At 41.3% G+C, this 17,588-nt stretch overlaps 4 protein-coding genes across 5 annotated transcripts in view; 2 read left to right on the top strand and 2 right to left on the bottom strand.

Moving 5' to 3' along the window:
* LOC307045782 (uncharacterized protein) overlaps positions 1 to 275 on the bottom strand; it is a 29,807-nt gene extending 29,532 nt beyond the window's left edge. For both annotated transcript variants that reach the window (XM_079691732.1, XM_079691731.1), the window contains exon 1: positions 213 to 275. In XM_079691732.1, coding sequence (XP_079547858.1) covers positions 213 to 227 — 15 coding nt within the window. In that variant the 5' untranslated portion in view covers positions 228 to 275. The remainder of the gene's footprint in view (positions 1 to 212) is intronic.
* rrh (retinal pigment epithelium-derived rhodopsin homolog) overlaps positions 1 to 10,162 on the bottom strand; it is a 75,756-nt gene extending 65,594 nt beyond the window's left edge. The window contains exons 1-2 of the mRNA XM_079691740.1: positions 8,768 to 10,162; positions 7,290 to 7,480 (exon numbers count right to left, since the gene is read on the bottom strand). Coding sequence (XP_079547866.1) covers positions 7,290 to 7,480; positions 8,768 to 8,879 — 303 coding nt within the window. The 5' untranslated portion in view covers positions 8,880 to 10,162. The remainder of the gene's footprint in view (positions 1 to 7,289; positions 7,481 to 8,767) is intronic.
* Positions 373 to 4,310, top strand: LOC307013821 (zinc finger BED domain-containing protein 5-like). Its single transcript, XM_079641365.1, has 2 exons — positions 373 to 491; positions 3,634 to 4,310. Exons 1-2 carry the CDS (start codon positions 486 to 488, stop codon positions 4,108 to 4,110), a joined length of 483 nt encoding a protein of 160 aa, XP_079497491.1. The 5' UTR covers positions 373 to 485; the 3' UTR covers positions 4,111 to 4,310.
* Positions 10,163 to 10,288: 126 nt separating the features above from the next.
* cox8a (cytochrome c oxidase subunit 8A) lies at positions 10,289 to 15,615 on the top strand. The gene is made up of 2 exons (XM_079691759.1): positions 10,289 to 10,510; positions 15,304 to 15,615. Exons 1-2 carry the CDS (start codon positions 10,394 to 10,396, stop codon positions 15,397 to 15,399), a joined length of 213 nt encoding a protein of 70 aa, XP_079547885.1. The 5' UTR covers positions 10,289 to 10,393; the 3' UTR covers positions 15,400 to 15,615.
* The last annotated feature ends 1,973 nt before the right edge of the window (positions 15,616 to 17,588 follow it).

Consider the following 17,588-nt stretch of genomic DNA (forward strand, 5'->3'; position numbering starts at 1 on the left):
ATATATATATATATATATATATATATATATATATATATATGTATTTATTCATTTACATATATGTTTACAAGAACCGATTACTAAAAATAAATAAAAAACGAAAATTAGCCTAGCTTATTGTAAACTAGCTCCTGCAGTCGGCTCATACTCATGAAACAGTAACTTAGTTGAGTTAACATTGGCTTTTTCACCAGAAAAATTAACAAACTCACCTGTTGGCCGCTCATTGTGAAATGAGTTCGGGAAACAGATCGCTGGATCGCTAGAAACACCTGTCATCAGACTGGCAAGGGCTGCTCAACCTCCCGATGGACTCAGTAGCGCCCCCTGCTGCCGTGGAGCATATGCCCATAAATATGGTTATGGCTAGAAAGGATCCGTCTAGTGTAAAACTCTCGCGATAGTTTGCAAGTCACGTGGCTGAATGTTTACGTTTGGCAGGCAGCCTTTCAGTTACGATCGTTAACATCAGTGGGCCACAGCAAATGATGGTGAGAAGCTAAACTATCTATTAATGATGTCAATGACAAGGAGTTTGATTGTTGAAATAGGGTGTTAGCGGTCTTGCTGTTCAAAGAAGAATGACAACACTGTAGATCACCAACACTATGGTTTATTTTTTATTCACAGGCAAGTCAACGTTGTCGCAGTAAAAGTCCCAAGATAGCTCCTGGTGCAATACAATGTTCCCTTTCAGTGTTTTACTATTATGTCTGATGTTTCTCTATTAATATTAATGCTGCATTAATGCGTATGTTGCATATTACTGCTGGAGGTGTGTTTCCGAGCCGCTCCAACGAGAGTTACAACGAGAACGTGACGTCATATTTACACAAGACGGATCCTTTTCTAGCCATAACCCATATATATATATATGTGCCAGCCACGGCGGAATATTACTGCCAAAAGTCACGTGACTTTTGGCAGTAATATTCCGCCTTGAGAAGAAAAAGTTTTGTACTTGTAAAAAAAAGTGTTGTAGTTGTAAAAACAAGTTTTGTACTTGTAAAAAAAAGTGTTGTAGTTGTAAAAAAAATATGTGTACTTGTAAAACCTGCTGAATTTGTCTCTGAAAAATGATTTATTAGAAAAATGGTATGTGTTTATTTGATAGATACGTTTTTTCTTTGCAAAACTAAATGCATTAGTTTGTAGATGGTGTTTTGTATTTGCAAACCACATTGTGTTTGTTAGTGAAACATGAGGCATTTGTAAAACCTGTTTAGTTTGTTTGTGGAGTTATGGCAGGAAATTAGCTCCATACAGTGGTTCCTAAGCTAAAGGAGGTTATAAAGGGCGTTTGGAACCTCCTTTCCTATCATCTAGACCACTGGTTCTCAACGGGGGCGGTACCGCCCCCCAGGGGGCGTTCAGAGAACGTCGGGGGGCGCTGGAAGCAATATTTTTGAAAGGGGGGCGTTGAGGTGTTCTTGGGGGGCGTTCACGAATAATGTCTTTTTGTCATGAAAAACGCTAGCCACAGCGTCTTTTCCTGTACAAAAAGCAGCTGTCAGCATCTTTTGTTGCTATAGGAAACCACAACTCTGCTTGCGATTGGTCAGCTGTCAGCAGTGTTATTACGGGTACGTTCGTAAATGCACGAACGGTCAGTCCGCTCGGACAACCCGTCTGTTCCGCCAGAGCACCCAGCTGTGAGCGCTCAGAGCGCAGCGCTCTGGACTGTGGAACGGGGACGCTCGGAGCGCTCTGAGCGCATTTACGAACGTACCCTACAAAAAGCAGCCGGGAGCGGACCGGAAGTCGTTGTAATTTTGGGATCGCGACTGTTAATAATCTGTGTCACTTTGTTAAATTTTGATATGTTTTCATATGACAAATTCCACTAACAGATTCGAACAAAGTGGTCAGTTTATGAAAATAATACCCGTTTCTATGTCTGCTACGACATGGAAGAGCTGGCTAGCCAGGCTGCTCCACACAGAGCTATGTTTGTTCAAAATTACAACGACTTCCGGTCCGCTCCCGGCACGATGTCTTGTCATGTCACCAGCTAGCCCTCTAGCGTTATCGTGACACTACCCCCCACCCCCTAAATATTAGCATCATCAAACAACAAAAATCATATCACATCAGCAAAATGGCCGCGAAAAAGATAAAATGCAGACAGTACTCTATTGAATATCTTAGCTATGGCTTCATACCGTCTCCTACCAATGCACAACTCCCAATGTGTTTACTTTGCGAACATGTATTTTCCAATGAGGGAATGAAACCCTCACGTTTAAAGGAGCACCTTACCAAGATCCACCCGGATAAGGCAGATAAGGAGCGTCCGTTCTTCCAGGCCCTCAAAGAGAAACATGGTAGGAGCACCATCAGCAGTCTCTTCGCTAGGAAGACCACCCAGACTGACAGCGGGCTAATAGCGTCATATAACATCTCCTTGCTGATAGCCAAATGTGGGCAGCCGTTCACAATCGGAGAGAAGTTGGTACTCCCTGCCATCAAAGAGGTCATATCTACTGTGATGGAGCGTGATCCCACACAGGTGCTGAAATCCATCCCACTCAATAATTACACCGTAGCACGCAGGATTGATGAAATGGGTGCTGATACAGAGGAGCAGCTGTGTGCCATCCTGCGGGAAACTCCATTCAGCCTTCAGCTGGATGAGACAACCACTTCTGACAACAATGTTCTGTTGATGGCCTATGTCCGCTATAGCACCTCCAACAGTCAGGAGATGGCTGAGGAATTTTTATTTTCCAAATATCTGGTCACAGACACCAAGGGCCAGACCATTTTTAATGCACTGGATGCTTATCTACAGGATAAGTCAATCCCGATCAACAATATCCTCGCATGTGCTACTGACGGTGCCCCTTCCATGGTTGGCAGGTACCGTGGCTTCACCACTCTGCTGAAGGAGCAGGTCCCGCATGTCCTCACAGTCCACTGTGTCTTGCACCGCCACAACCTTGTGGCCAAATCTAAAAGTCCACCTCTCCACAAGTCTCAATATTGCAGTAAAGGCAATAAACAAAATAAAAGCCCACGCCCTGAATAACAGATTGTTCCGACAGCTGTGTCAGGAAAATGATGAGACCTTTGAGCGTCTTCTTCTCCACACTGATGTCCGCTGGCTCTCAAAAGGAAACTGCCTTGCTCGTTTTTGTGAGCTGTTTGACAGCATCGTGGAGTTCCTGGAGGAGGTGGATGCAGCTCTCGGGGAACAGGTGTCATCCAGCCGCTGCGACATCATGTACCTCGCAGACTTCTTTGGCAAAATGAATGAAGTCACGCTGAAGCTCCAAGGAAAAGGAGTTACTCTGATCCAGAGCAAGGCGGTCATCCACAGTCTCACCTCCAGGCTGGATCTATACCGGCAGAGCATAGGCAGGAGGCAGTTTGCTCATTTCCAGCTGTTGACCAAGGTGATCCAGCCTAGGCTACTAAATAATGATAATAATAAATAATACATGTAATAAATGTAGGCTACTCTATGCAACACTATATTTGTGTTCCTGGTTAGTATAAATAACTTATGTTCTGAATGTATTATGAGAATAAAGAAACATCAATTAGTAAACTAATTAGCAATAAAATAACCAGTTTAAAATCGGATGGTAACATTCTGCACCGATAACAATTTCCTGGTTATACTCATTGCAGGTGTCTGAGGCTCTTACCGGTGAGCGCCTTCTCATTTACACAGACCACCTGAGGATGGTGAATGCCGATTTGAAGATCCGCTTCAGAGATCTTTTGGACCTCGATGTTCCCACCTGGGTGGTGCAGCCCTTTCAGGCGGACGTGGCGGAATGCGAGCCAGCAATACAGGAGCATCTCATCGACATCCAGAGTGACGATGAGGCCCAGGCTATTTTCCGCACCTCTGGCTGGGGCAACTTGTGGGTCAAATACTCTCAGCGTTACCCGGCTCTCTGGGAGAAAGCGAGGCTGCTTCTTCTGGCTTTCCCAACCACATACCTCGTGGAGCAGGGATTCAGCCAGGTCCTCCACATGCAGTCCAAGTACCGCAATCGCTTGAACTTGACGGCCTCAGGTGCACTGCGACTGAAACTAAGTTCTCTGCAACCCGCAGTGAAGAAACTGGCGGAGAACCACCAAGCGCAGGGCTCACACTAACCTTCCCCCCCCCCGCAATTCGGCGAAATGCAACACCTTTCCGACCTGTTAGTTCTGTAGGCCTAATGTACAGTTTTGTAGCCTACTGTTTGTTCTGCACTGGACATGTGTGAAATTGCTGCTGTTCCGTAGCAGTCTGTTTGTATTCTCTGCTCTTGTCTGAGTTTGTTTAACACTCATAAATATCATTTTTATTCACATTCACATGGCTTTTCTGCTCTCTGGTAAACTAATGATAATGATATTCCAACTGCCCAGTTAAATCAAATCTATTATTTGGCATTCAGTGACATTCTTTTTAAATGATATAACACAGAATTTTAGTCAACATTAATATTCAGGGAAGAAAATAAGTCTACTTATTTTGATGGGGGGCGGTAAGAGACCTGGATAATGGACAGGGGGGCGCTGGCCCAAAAAAGGTTGAGAACCCCTGATCTAGACTCTAGAGAATTCGAACGGCACTTGTCCTGGCTGCCACTGAGGGTCATTTCACTCCGTTAGGAAGGTTCCTAAGCTAAATGGACTATTCGACTTCAGCCACAGACAGGAAGTAAACATTAAAGTGAACAGCAGAAGAAGACCGACAGGAAGTAAACATTTTAGGGAACAAGAGAAGAAGACAAGCAGGCAAAAAACACAAAAGAAAACGGCATTAGAAGACAGACAGGAAGTAAACACTAAAGGGAACATCAGAAGAAGACTGACAGGAAGTAAACCTCCATCAGTGCTGACGTCATAATGAGAGATGTTCCTGTCACAGCAGATAAGTCGTTGGTCCACAATGGAAAAGATTATGATTTTCTTCTTGTTTTCATCAAAACAATTATTTTAAGAACATTTTGTGAGTCAAGTTGTTGGTTTATACCAGGGGTCGGCAACCCCTGGCACCGTAACCAGTGGCACACTAGGAATAAGTCGAATAAGTGTGCAAAATATTGAAATTGTATTTTCGGAGCCTGAACGAGACCGCCGCCAGAGCGCGTCTCCCCGTTACCTGCAGAAGGAAGCCATGCACGCAACGCAGCCCCGCTCTCTTTATCTCCAGGCCACTTTCTGCCGCTTTCCTCCGTGGTGCAGTGCTGATCGTTTCACCACGGAGGAAAGCGCTTCACTAATTGCAGTACCCATAAGGAGCTGTACAAATGTCGCAGTTTTTGCGTGGCTGTGTATTTAGTTGAAAGCCCAGTGGCGATCTGCTCATCGAAATAATATTCTACAAAGGGGCGGACTGGCCATCTGTGTGTTGAACTTCCCTGTCGGCTCCCAGATCGTAGTCAAGGAGGGCAGCAGCAACAAGCTTCAGGTTCAATAACCCACTGTAGCTTAAACGACTGGAGAGAGGCGAGCTCTTCTTGGGAGGCCGTTGCATTTATTTAGCTGTTCTTCTGTTTCACAAAATACATCACAAACACCTATGTTTTTCTGCTGCCTCGTTACACCTCCAGAAACATACACACGTTCCTTCACTGTCGCTATAGAGCTCCTGCGGTCACGTGACTTTTGGTTATCAGCCACCATTTTGGCAGTAAACATGACGACCGGCGCCAGCGTTTTCCTACCGTGCGAGTATACATCTCATTTTAATTCAAGTGAAATTCGGCTTTATAGTACAAAATTAGAAAGATTAAATATAAGCGACCCATATAATGCACCCGGTGTGCTTTTCAAGAGCATAACCTCCTGCTCTGAAGACGATGTACCCGACTTGCGCTACGCGGACATCCACAGCTATCTTGTAAGCTTTCCATCAGTGTACTCAGGAGACTCCCTCAGAGCTTACAAAAGCTTGGAGGCTTACAAATGGTGTCAGTCCGGCTTCGTAAACAACATTCAACTGTGGAGTCTTACATCCAAAAACTTCGGCATCATCACTGCAAGGGTAAGTATTAAATTATTCCAGTTTGATAGGCAGTGTCACGTTAGCATTGTTTGTTTATTAGCTTGTCTAGCTACGGCAGTGTCACGTTAGCATGTTTGTTTATTAGCTTGGATAGCTACTGCAGTGCGTCTGAAACTAGTTTGTATTTTTGCTTTTTGAAAACTTTTTGTAGCATTGTACTGTATTCCTTCACCCACCTGATATGAAGTGATCACTGCATAAGCGAAAGCAAACGGCCGGGGGGTCCCATCTTTCAGTCTTGTTCAGACGGCTCCTGGCTCTTTTAATCGCTGCGATCCACTTTTCCCTCCTCTCCGCGTCTTTTGGAATGCGATAATAAGATACACCTTTCTTCTTCCCACGCCTATTTGTGCAACCTGGTGCACAGCAGTTATCCACCATCCTCGACAGTCTGCCAGTGCCTGCCAATGAATTTACTGACGCGATTACTGCCAAAATGGCTGCCCCCTTCGTTTCTCGTCACGTGACCAGCATATGTGACATCATCCGCAGGAGCTCTATACCATCCACAAACACACATGCACAAGCCACACCCCTCTCTCCTCTCTTAAAGGGACAGCGATCTCATCTCACTCTGCATGACACTAATATCATAACATGTGTGTTCTGGAGAATCACAGAACGGACGATCGTCCTTATTATTATGCCGTTTAAACCAATTATTTAAATGTGTTTGTCAAATTTGGCATCATGTAAGTTGCGCTGACAGGTCCACACACTGCTTCCCCGCAGCGAGGCTCCCCCCGCCCTCCTGCTGATAGTTGACGAGCGTCAAGCTCCTCAACCCTCCCCCCCCCCCCCCCCCCCCCCGTTGATAATTCTCGATCGTTGGCACGCTGATAACAATTTTTTTTAAATATGGCACTTCATATCAAAAAGGTTGCCGACCCCTGGTTTATACAGTACATAGCCATGCTATAATGGGAGGAAGCCTGTGGTTCAGTGGGTAGTGTGCTGGACTTCGAATCAAGTTCGAGTCCCACTGCAGTCCCACTGCAGTCAGCATGTCATTGTGTCCCTGGGCAAGTCACTTCACCCCAACTTGCTCCTGTGGGGATTGTCCACAGTACTGAATGTATGTAAGTCGCTTTGGATAAAAGTGTCTAACAAATGACATGTAATGTTGTAATGGGATAATGTGCAGCAAAATCGGTCATTAGTGAGAAAAGAACACCGACCCGAAGTGGAGGGACCTTGAATCAAGCTTTTAACTTGCATTCCATGTCGTTTTGGGTTGTCCCCCTCAGTTAAATGATGTTCAGAAGAGGGCACTCACCTGACAACCAGTGTATCCAAACTTCCAGCTGCCGTGGATATCAGAGGCTGCTGACATGGGATATCCGATACCAGCCACTCCGATGTCAGTAAGAGCCAGGTTGATGATGATGATGTTGGTGGCAGTGCGCAGCTCCTTAAACTTCACAAACATCAACAGAACCACAATGTTGCTGGCTAAACTCACGATACCTAAGAGGAGGAAAGAAGACTTAAAGTAAAGTGTCACATCGTGGGAGGCAAAAGTCAAACCTTTAATCATATTCAATCAAAGTGACTGAGAAGAAAATATAACACATAAGCATTTCCTCAAAGTCACTAAGTCATCCACAATAAGTGATTTCCAAAAAGAGAATACATTTTTCAAGTTTAAAGATTAAAGAAGAAGAAGAGTTTTCTGACAGACACACAGGAGGAAACAGTTTAACTTTATTTCTACAGTTGATTTATAGTAATTTAGCAATAAAAAAGCTGATCTGGAATAGAATAGTGCATAAATGAGTCCTTAAACCGTGAAATTAGTTAGCATTTTACCACTTCCGATTCTCTCTTCTTGAAGTCAACCATTTTTTTAACATGTTTTTGGTTAGATGCCTTACAGTAAATAAGATCTTAACTGAAGCTGAAGAGCTTTTAACATTTTGTTTTACAACATAAAATACGTCAGTAAATACCCCACTGGTGAAAGTCTGACGCTTATATATTTTATAACATTAATAATAATTAATAATAATAATTCATTCTATTTAGAGGCGCCTTTAAAAGCACCCAAGGACACCTTACAATTCAAAAAATATTCTAAGTATAGGCTTAAGACACATTAGCCGCCTTTAGTTTAGCAATGTTGATGCACAGTCAAGTGACCGTGATGTAGTCTGTTTATTGGCTAACGTTAGTTTCACTTATGGCAATTGCATTAACGCCTCAAACATCACAAAATACTGTTCATCTAGAGATTATCCCGTTTTCCTGCAATATTCCAAAATCCAATAGAAAGATTCCAATTGACCTTTTGTCAAGGGGGACCTAGCGATGCTAACTTTAGGGTTGGCCTGCAAACATATCATCACTGCAAGACTCTATACAGTGCCTAAACTTTGCTGTGTGTGTGTGTTTTTGTGTGTTTGGAATCTTTAGCAAATATAGTAATAGGAGTTGGCTCGACAGGAATATGGTATTCAGGAAAGCTTGCAGCATAATACACTTTTTAATGTGTTATTTCATTATTCTTTATGAGGAATTACATAACACTGCCAATAGTAAGCCAAATTCCCATATCTCCTTCCAGCTTAATGGTTGGAAACTGAACTGTTAGATGTTTTGAGAGTATGTTCAAACAAGGTCTGAATGCAGAGTTACATAAAAGGATTACAAGGTTCTAGAGAAGAACACCAAGCAGATAAATCACATTGCATACAACACCATTTTCAGATTACTCATTATCAATGAATCTACTCATAAAGCCATTCTCTTTGTTACCTGCCGTTATCAGATATCCAGCCACTATGTTGTGCTCCATTTGGGTAAAGGCACTTTTTCCTCCGTAAAGTGAAACTTCCTCGGACATATTGACAGCGAGTTCTATTCCCATTTTTAGCGGTTTGCAAAAGAAAAATGATCCTAAATTTCAATTAATTGAAGTACACAAACAGTAGTGGATTGGAAATGACACAGAGGGGCGGGAAAAAAATCCACAATCCGAGCCAAAGAGATGTAGAGAGTCAGTATTGCAAAATGCTTCTTCCAACTAAAGTCTGTGGGGTATTGTTGTGAAGAGGTGGGGTGAATGTTGGTGGAGGGGGGGGGAGATTATTACATACCACGGCCCCCTTGTCCCCAGTTATCAGGAGGCAGTCTGAGCGTGAGCTGCAGAGGATTAGCTCTCACGTGGAGTTCAGTAAGCTTTGTTATTAGAAAACTGAATGCCAGAGCCTCACTGAGACTTTTACTTCAGAGGTTACATACTGAAGGGACAACCAAGGCTGGGTTAGCAAACGGTAAAGGGGTAACCTGCTCGGAGCCTTACTCCTCAGGGTCCCCCAAGGCCCCACGTTCACTTTGAGGCCCTGATACCCCTTCTCCACTGAAATCAGTTCTGTTGTCGTTCTGTGCTGGTGCTACTTTGGTTGGTAACAGTTTGCTTTTCCACCAACCAGAGCCCTGTTGGAGCTGAGTCATGACGTCACCGTTTGTGTCGCTGCAAAGCAAGTCTGAATATCCATCACAACAACAGTGTAATTTCGGTACAAAAGGCAATCTTTCCAACGGGTAAAAGCCTATGATTGTTCAACAGAATTAAAGCAGTGCATTGGAATGATTGATTAGATCGAAACTCTTTATCTATTGCCTAAAACTTCTAAATTCTAAACGGATAAATAGTGAGCGATACCAAGTCAAGATCCATATAAAACATTATTTAGAAAAGTGATATATTCAGCATCAAGTATATATTTCATAAAGATCTGGCCCTCAATTAGCAATGGTGATCTGCTCTTGTTTTCAAATCTTACACTGAGCAGAATATGAGCAAGTGAGAGGATCGTTCTATTTAACACTGTTACAGGGGGTTAACACTTAAACCAGCCTTTAGACCTGGAGTAAATTCACAATCTGCCCTGCAGTATAAAAAGTCATTAAAATGTGTTCCACCGTTACCAGCTTTGATAACACTTTAATGATCAATAATTATAAAACATATCATATATATTATTCTGAAATGGAACAATCTGCACAATGACTTATTTTACTTTATATACTTTAAGTATATTTAGATGCTAATACTTTTGTACTTTTACTTGACTTACATTCTAAATACAGGACTTCTACTCAGTTGAAACAGAGTATTCCTACACTTTGTTATTACTGAAGCAAAGATCTGAGTAGTTCCCCCACCCTGTAAAGTGTACACCACTGCAGAGTAAACCGTCATCATACATCCATCATGTACAGTACACTAACATCCGGGTCAGTAGGGGGCGCTATGTGGCTCACGGTAACATCCTAGGGACAAGAAGACGAAACGACCTCTGCATTGATCCACTTCCTCTTCACTTCATCTGCCTCTTCAGCCGAGAACACAGCAACACTTTACCGCAGCAAACAAACATGTCAGGACTCCTGAGGACCGTCGCCAGGCGCGCAGCTCCCGTCATGCGGGGACACACCATCACCCAGAAGGCTAATGTCTACGGCGCCCCGGCCAAGGAGAAGATCGGCCCTCTAGTAAGTATTGTGTTAGCTACATGGCTAGCTAGCATTCTTTATCTTGGCTGTTAGCCGTCCTTGGCTGCCGAGGTCAAAAGAATGTGTGTTATGTCAGCGGACAGTATTTAACGTGGGTATTTCTTTATGAAATACCTCGTTAATTATTAACATAAGTTAGTGGAATACAATTGCTACATTTCTGTGACAATTGTAAATGAAATGCTACTTATATTTAGATCATTCATCCACCTAGGCCCAGGCTAACAAGTTACGTTACTGTGTCCTGTACTTATGGAAGCCAATTTTCGCCAACATTTTTTATACTTAGTCTATTTAATTAGATGCTTAGCTGTTATTTTTGAATTACTAAGGCGAAATATTGAGATACTAAATCATAGGCCTAATAATAAGACACTAAGTGATAATAATAAGATATAAAGTCAATTAGTCATAATGAGCTACTTTGTCATAATAATGAGATTATAAATATAATAATTAAGTACTAAGTCATAATGATGAGATCCTTGGTCGTTTTTGTGAGAAACTAAGTAATAATAATTAGATACTAAGTCAGTCAACAATAAGCTATTGAATCATAATAATGAGACTCAAGTCAAAATGAACACCAAGTCAAACTAATGAGATTCTTAGCTCATAACTATTAGATCCAAAGTCATTTACTGAGATTCTAAGTCAAAATAACTAACTGTGAAGTCAAACATAATGAGATACTAGCCTTTCTGATGAGGTGCTAACATTCAGACAGTAAGTCAACGTAATGATGGAGGATTCTAATTTTTTGAGAAACTAATGCTGCGTTCACACCGGACGCGATGCGAATATTAGCTTCGCTCTAATCGCTCCTATCGCATCGCTCTAGTCTAATGGTGCGTTCACACCGGACGCGATGCGAATATTCGCTTCGCTCTAATCGTTCGAGTTTCTCCGCGGCTGTCAGCTGTGTTTACTCGCATCATTCAAACAAGACTCGCTGGCTCGGGAGCTACAACTACAACAAAATGAACATATTTTACCGTGATTAAATTGTAATACACGTTTCTAAAGGATGCCGAAATAACAACATACTGATACCGGTTAGTAAAAACCATGAATTAATGCTTGACAAGTCTGCAGACAGACGGCAGGCGAAAAACCTTTTTAAAATGTTTTTTTTCTGAATGGAGATTGGGTCGACCAGGCTAAGCTAACCTTGTATATGCTCATTCCACACTCATAACAATGACCTACAGACATAAATAAACCAGCGACTGTATTCGCCATGACACAGACAGTATGTGGTTTGTACTTGTTTAACTTTTGTCCAGTTTCTGAACAGATATGAGGAGCTGTGATCTCTGTGTGCTAACTGCTAACAGCTAACGGCTGATGTTTTGTGGTTGAACGTCAGTGGCGGCAGGCTGAGATCCTCACCGCTGATTGGCTTCAGCGAGAACGAGTCACGTGAATTTGACGCTCGAGTTGAAAAAATTGAACTCTCGCATTTGACGCGGCACCGTTCAATCGCGTGATTCGCGCCGCGTCCACCGCTTCATGCTCGCAGTCGGAGCGAATTTGCATCTGTCCGCGTCTCTGCATTGACTTTACATGTAATCGGGCCGCCCCCAAACATCGCATCGCGTTCGGTGTGAACTAGGTGTGTGCAACAACTAATCGACTTAATCGATTAAAATCGATTACCAAATTAGTTGCCAACTAATTCAGTCGTCGATTCGTTGGTGACGTCATCACGTGTGTTTTACGCGCCGTTAAGCTCCAACGTTATTGGTCTTTTTATCGGTACTGGAGACATTTAAAAAATATATGTCATGCATTATTGCTACAAAAACATTATATCGCAGTCTTAGTGTCGCCAACTCGTTTCTAACATGCAAAAAGACAAACAAATGCGTCTATGATGTATTTTCGATCAAACGAAATCTCCCACGTCTGTGTGGGAGGGGGCGGGGCAGTTTACACACACGCAGCTGCTACATACAGCAACACACGGAGGAGATGGCGGAGAGAACGCGCTCCGAGGTGTGGTTAAACTTTACCCGTCTCGATTTGGACAATGCTCGCTGCCAAAAGTGCAATAGGAGTTTAGCATGTAAGGGCGGTAACACGAGCAATTTGTCTAAACATTTAGCAAAAGTGCACCACATTCAGACGGAGGAATGCACCGGGTTCGACTGTCTTTCTAGTAGCTCTGTAGCCCCATCCACGAGTAACGTTTCCACGTCAGGTGTTATGTATGCTAGCAGCAACACACAGAGTTTACTACATTATACAAACATGGGTTAATGATCAGCGGTAACTGAGTTATTTATTTTGTTAAAGTTTCAGCTATTCTGTTTACAATTCTGTCATGACATTATTTAATACGATTTGTTAAAACGTTGTTTCTTTTGATGTGAAATATTATTTATTTAATTTAAATAAAAAGCAATGTCAATTTTATTCAAAATGTGTTTAGTTAATTTAATAATATATGTATTTTTGAATCAAGTATTCATCTTTATTGTCTTCATTTTTAGTTTCCACATGCCTAAAACCACCTCAAGCTAAATCTAAAAGTTGATGGCTAAATAAGAGCGTTTGAGAAATTGTGCAAGGCATACAGTAATAGTCGATTAATCGTTTCATTAATCGATAGATTAATCGATTATCAAATTAGTCGTTTGTTGCAGCCCTAGTGTGAACCCAGCTTAAGTAAAAAAAAAAAAAAAGGACATACTCTACTTCTGAAAATAATAAGAAACGTTTTCAATATTTTGACTAAATATTTATTTTTGAGTTTATCTTTATGATAGTTTTCTCCCTCAGTTGGGAAATCGCGACTCATTTTTATTTAAGTAGAGCCATGCCAAAACGGGTTCAGTAAACTTTTAGCTAATGACGACAGGCATGTGTCCTCCAGGGACATTTTAGGAGAACACATGCTATAAATATTAAAAAAACATTTAATGTTCCCATGAAACGAAATAAATGCTAAGTTTATTTTTTCTGTCCCGTATGTTGCCGTGTCTCAAGTCTATTTTGAGTCTCTCGCTACCTTACTGTTTTTTTTTCAAACTTCGATAGCTGCCATAATCAATAATGTCTTCAAAGCCCGACCCGGAAGTTACCATTGTACTTATTTTACCGACTAAAAGACAATGGGATTTTTCTTTTGGATTTTGGAATACTGCTGAAAATATGCTCTGCGGTAAACGCATGTTTATGATGCTTACAGTCACAATAATTCACGTAACCACCGCTAAGCTAAATGCGGCTAATGTTTGTTGTGATGACTTTCAGTTGTCTCACTTAGCGGCTTTTTAGCCGCTGATGTTTTTCAGAAGCCTCAGACTTTTCATCAGTGGGGTATTTACAGACATATTTTGTCGTAGAACAGAACTTGAACATCTCTCAAGCCTGTGTTAACCATATACCTTATTCAGGCATCTAATCAGAAACTCCATAAAGTTACTTTGAGATTAACATACTGGAAGTGTTAAAATGCTAATGTATTTCTGGAGTTTAAGGTATCATTACTGTACCAATTTATTCACATGAAATTCAAAACTACAAAAACAAAATCTGCCTGCTCTGTCGGCTCTGTCCTTCGCACAGCTTCATACCAAAAGTTTAGATTGTTTTTATTTTATTTAGCAGCTTCAAACCATTAATGTTTATGTCGTCCTTTCTCTGAGTTGCTTCATAGCATTTCATAAATCACTCCTTACCAAGGTTTCCTTGCTAAACACTTTAGCCAAAGTTAAAACTTCAGAGTATTCTCAGAATGTCTGAATACGGCTCCTGAAATTAGCAAAAAATAAGAAGTGTATTTCACATTTGTTTTGGTTTTTAATATAGAGATGTACAGTGGCCGACGGTTGCAACCGAGTTGCAACAGCCCAAAAACACTTCTATTAGGATAAACGCACTGCCGTTTCAAAAACAATGCTAATATACAAAAACACCAATCTAGCAAAAATGCAAATGAAGGAACATCTTCACCAACTTGACGAAATATGCACAGCTTTTACGAAAGAACAAAATTCTGCAAATTACAAAAACACTGCAAGAAGCTCAAAACACAAAGGAAATGGCGCACAAAGCTGGTACCGGAGCGCTTGGTGGCGCTCAGGGATTATAAAGTTGCTAAACTTTCACTGTTGGCAGATATAGCCTGTTTTCGCAATTGTATTTGGTCAGTATATTGAAAATAACTACGTTAGCTAGGTAGCTTACAGCAGATCTGCAATAATATTGGAAGGAATCATGTGATCCTATTGTTCAAATAAGCGGATAAAACATTTTACATAAATTCTAAATGTCAGTTTGCCAACTTTATAATCCCTGAACGTCAACAAGCGCTCCGATCCCAACTGTGTTAGTTTTTAGTGTCTCCTGCTTTAATTTATTTTTCAATTTAGTGTATTTGCACCTGTCGGCCACCGCACAATGCATTACACAAGCCGTAAGCTTGGCGACATTACATTTTACCAACGCTGAGTGTGGCGCAGTGGATTAGTGCGCTGATTTTCAAATCAGAGGATAGCAAGTTCGAGTCCCACTGCAGTCAGCATGTCGTTTTGTCCCTGAGACACTTACCCCCTAAAGAAATGCTCAATATTAGTTACATTGCATGGTTTCCCGTCTTTCGATTATTTAAGTACATGTAATAATGCACACATGTTGCTCCTCTCCTATGAGAGGACAGATTTATGGGACCCATGTCTAACTCAGACTTTGCACTTTACAAGGAGTGAACATTGGATTCTGTTTAATGTAGCTGTAATGATGCTGATTTGTCGTCTGTGTTCCAGGAAACTGTTGTTGCACTCACCATGTTCTCCGTGGCCATCCTGGGACCATCTGGCTGGATCCTGTGCCACCTGGAGGACTACAAGAAGAAAGCGTAGAATGGACATTTTAACAGTATCATACCTCGTGTCAACCTGGGACCATCACCAGAACATGGAACACGTTTTACATTCAGCCTCTACCTCTCACAATTCCACTCCACATCCCATACAGAAAGCAACTGTTTTACAAAATTGACTGATACATGAACACATGTATTGTAGTTCTTTCCTCTTAAACAGTAATGTTACAACAATAAATGTTTTACAAAACAATAGCGCTTATTGTTTATATTGCATTTGTGTACTAATTTTGGATAAGACTTGAAGTAATATTCATGAAGAATATACTCTTTAACAGTATAATACATTAATGTATGGTTTAAACCAGGGACTAGCCGTCATATTTCATGTTTGTGCCAAACATTATCTTGAATTTGACTTGGAAGTTACATATTTTATTACAATGAAAAAAAAACTGGTTGCAGTGGCTAATTGACCTTTCGCAAAGACACGCCCCTAAATGCCCGTTGTCCAATCATATTCGATCACGTGCGCAGCTCCCTGTGGAAGTCCGACAAGCTTAGCGTTCAAATTCATTGCAAAAATGGTGAAGCGTTGTGCTTATGGTCTTTGCAAATCGGATAGCAGATATCCCATAAGCTTAGAGGGGGGGGGGGGTGATATTTTACCCGTTTCCTAAACCCAAAACCCGAGAGGAGAGATGGATAAAGAAATGCGGCAGGCCCCATGCCCAGCTGAATATGGCGAATATCAACAAACACAAATACGTTTGCTCCAAGGTAAATACGTGCTAACGTAGCTAGCTAGCTAGCAAAGATTACATTCACAAATTAACTAACTAATTTAATTAACTAATTTCACTAACTAACGTTAGCTAAAGTCACACGACTACAGCTGTAAGCTGTGTGCTTATAGGTCGTTTTGACCATGTATATCACTTGATGCATAATAATGTCTGAACAGCTGAGCTCCGTTATTAGTCTACCTGTGGTCAAAGTACAAACAAGAAAGCCAACAGGCAATCATTCATTTATATTTTGCTTTAATCTTTGTAGCATTTTGTTAATGGAAAGCCTACTGCCGACTTCCCTAATCCTGCTGCACAAGTGGGCACCCCGACCCCCACAAAGGAACAACAAGGTGGATGCAGAAAGCCACCAAGGAAACGATAGTTAACTTTAGACAAACTAGAACATTTAATGCCTCTTGTGATTTTATTGTTTGATTCCAAAATAATAATAATAATTCCGTCGAATTTGACATACAGCTCATGTGGTTTTTCACTCTTGCACTGCGACCTGTATGCAAGTGCCTCTATTGATGTTGTGCCTCCATCTTTTCTAATGTTTATACTGTGGATATAACCCTCCATAGCGTATTGTAGCCCCTTTTGTCGGGACCTGGAGGATAATGCTGCGTTATTGCTCCAAAATGAGTCTGTTAAGGCGCCTCCGACGTTACGGAGACCCTCCATTATGGCTTTGTTTAACGCATCTGGCTCTCAGCTTGTCGGACTAGCAACAGTAACCAAGGGGGGGCGTGGCTTTGCGAAAGATCAATTGTACTCAATTAAAATCGAACTTAAAAATAAAACGACTAATGATTTATCCCAGGGAAGCAATATGTACCAATGAGTTCAAATGTCTGAACATTGCCTACTTATTTATTGTAAGCAACCAAAAATGGTCATCGCTCTTGCTACACATTCAGAGACAGTCATTGCATGCAATCCAAAATACAATATTTCCAGATATACATGCCATAAAGCAAATGCAGTCCCTTCGGAGAACACTACATATTTTTGATATGTGGAGGAAACACAATTTCCCCCCAAAAATAATTTTGCAGTAAAATATTTGTATACAACCATCGATTTCAAATAAAGAATAGACATTTAAGTAATAAAAACATGCTTGGACTTTGTTCAACTGAGTGTATTTGAAAAAGAACAACAGCTTTATGAAGCTCACATTTTATTGTTTGTACATAATACAATATTCAAGATAGATACAGTGATACAAATAAAAAATAACATTCAAAGTGAAATATTTATCAAATACACATTTGGTTTTGATGCCTTCTTATTTGTAATAGATATATAGTCTATATTTAATTAAAATACATCTTAAATGTAGTCGTTACAAATACGTGTTTTAGATTATATTGTCCCTCCTGGACTTCCATACCTTCTACAGTGAAGTCACCTGACAGGGAGGCGTCTGGTT

This window comes from Notothenia rossii, assembly GCF_949606895.1.
Source record: "Notothenia rossii genome assembly, chromosome: 7".
Taxonomy (NCBI): Eukaryota; Metazoa; Chordata; class Actinopteri; order Perciformes; family Nototheniidae; genus Notothenia; species Notothenia rossii.

Bases quoted from the DNA above. Each gene is read 5' to 3' on its own strand.
- cox8a (XM_079691759.1), top strand. From the start codon at position 10,394: ATGTCAGGACTCCTGAGGACCGTCGCCAGGCGCGCAGCTCCCGTCATG. The intron at 10,511-15,303 runs GTAAGTATTGTG...TCTGTGTTCCAG, and splicing joins AGGAGAAGATCGGCCCTCTA to GAAACTGTTGTTGCACTCAC.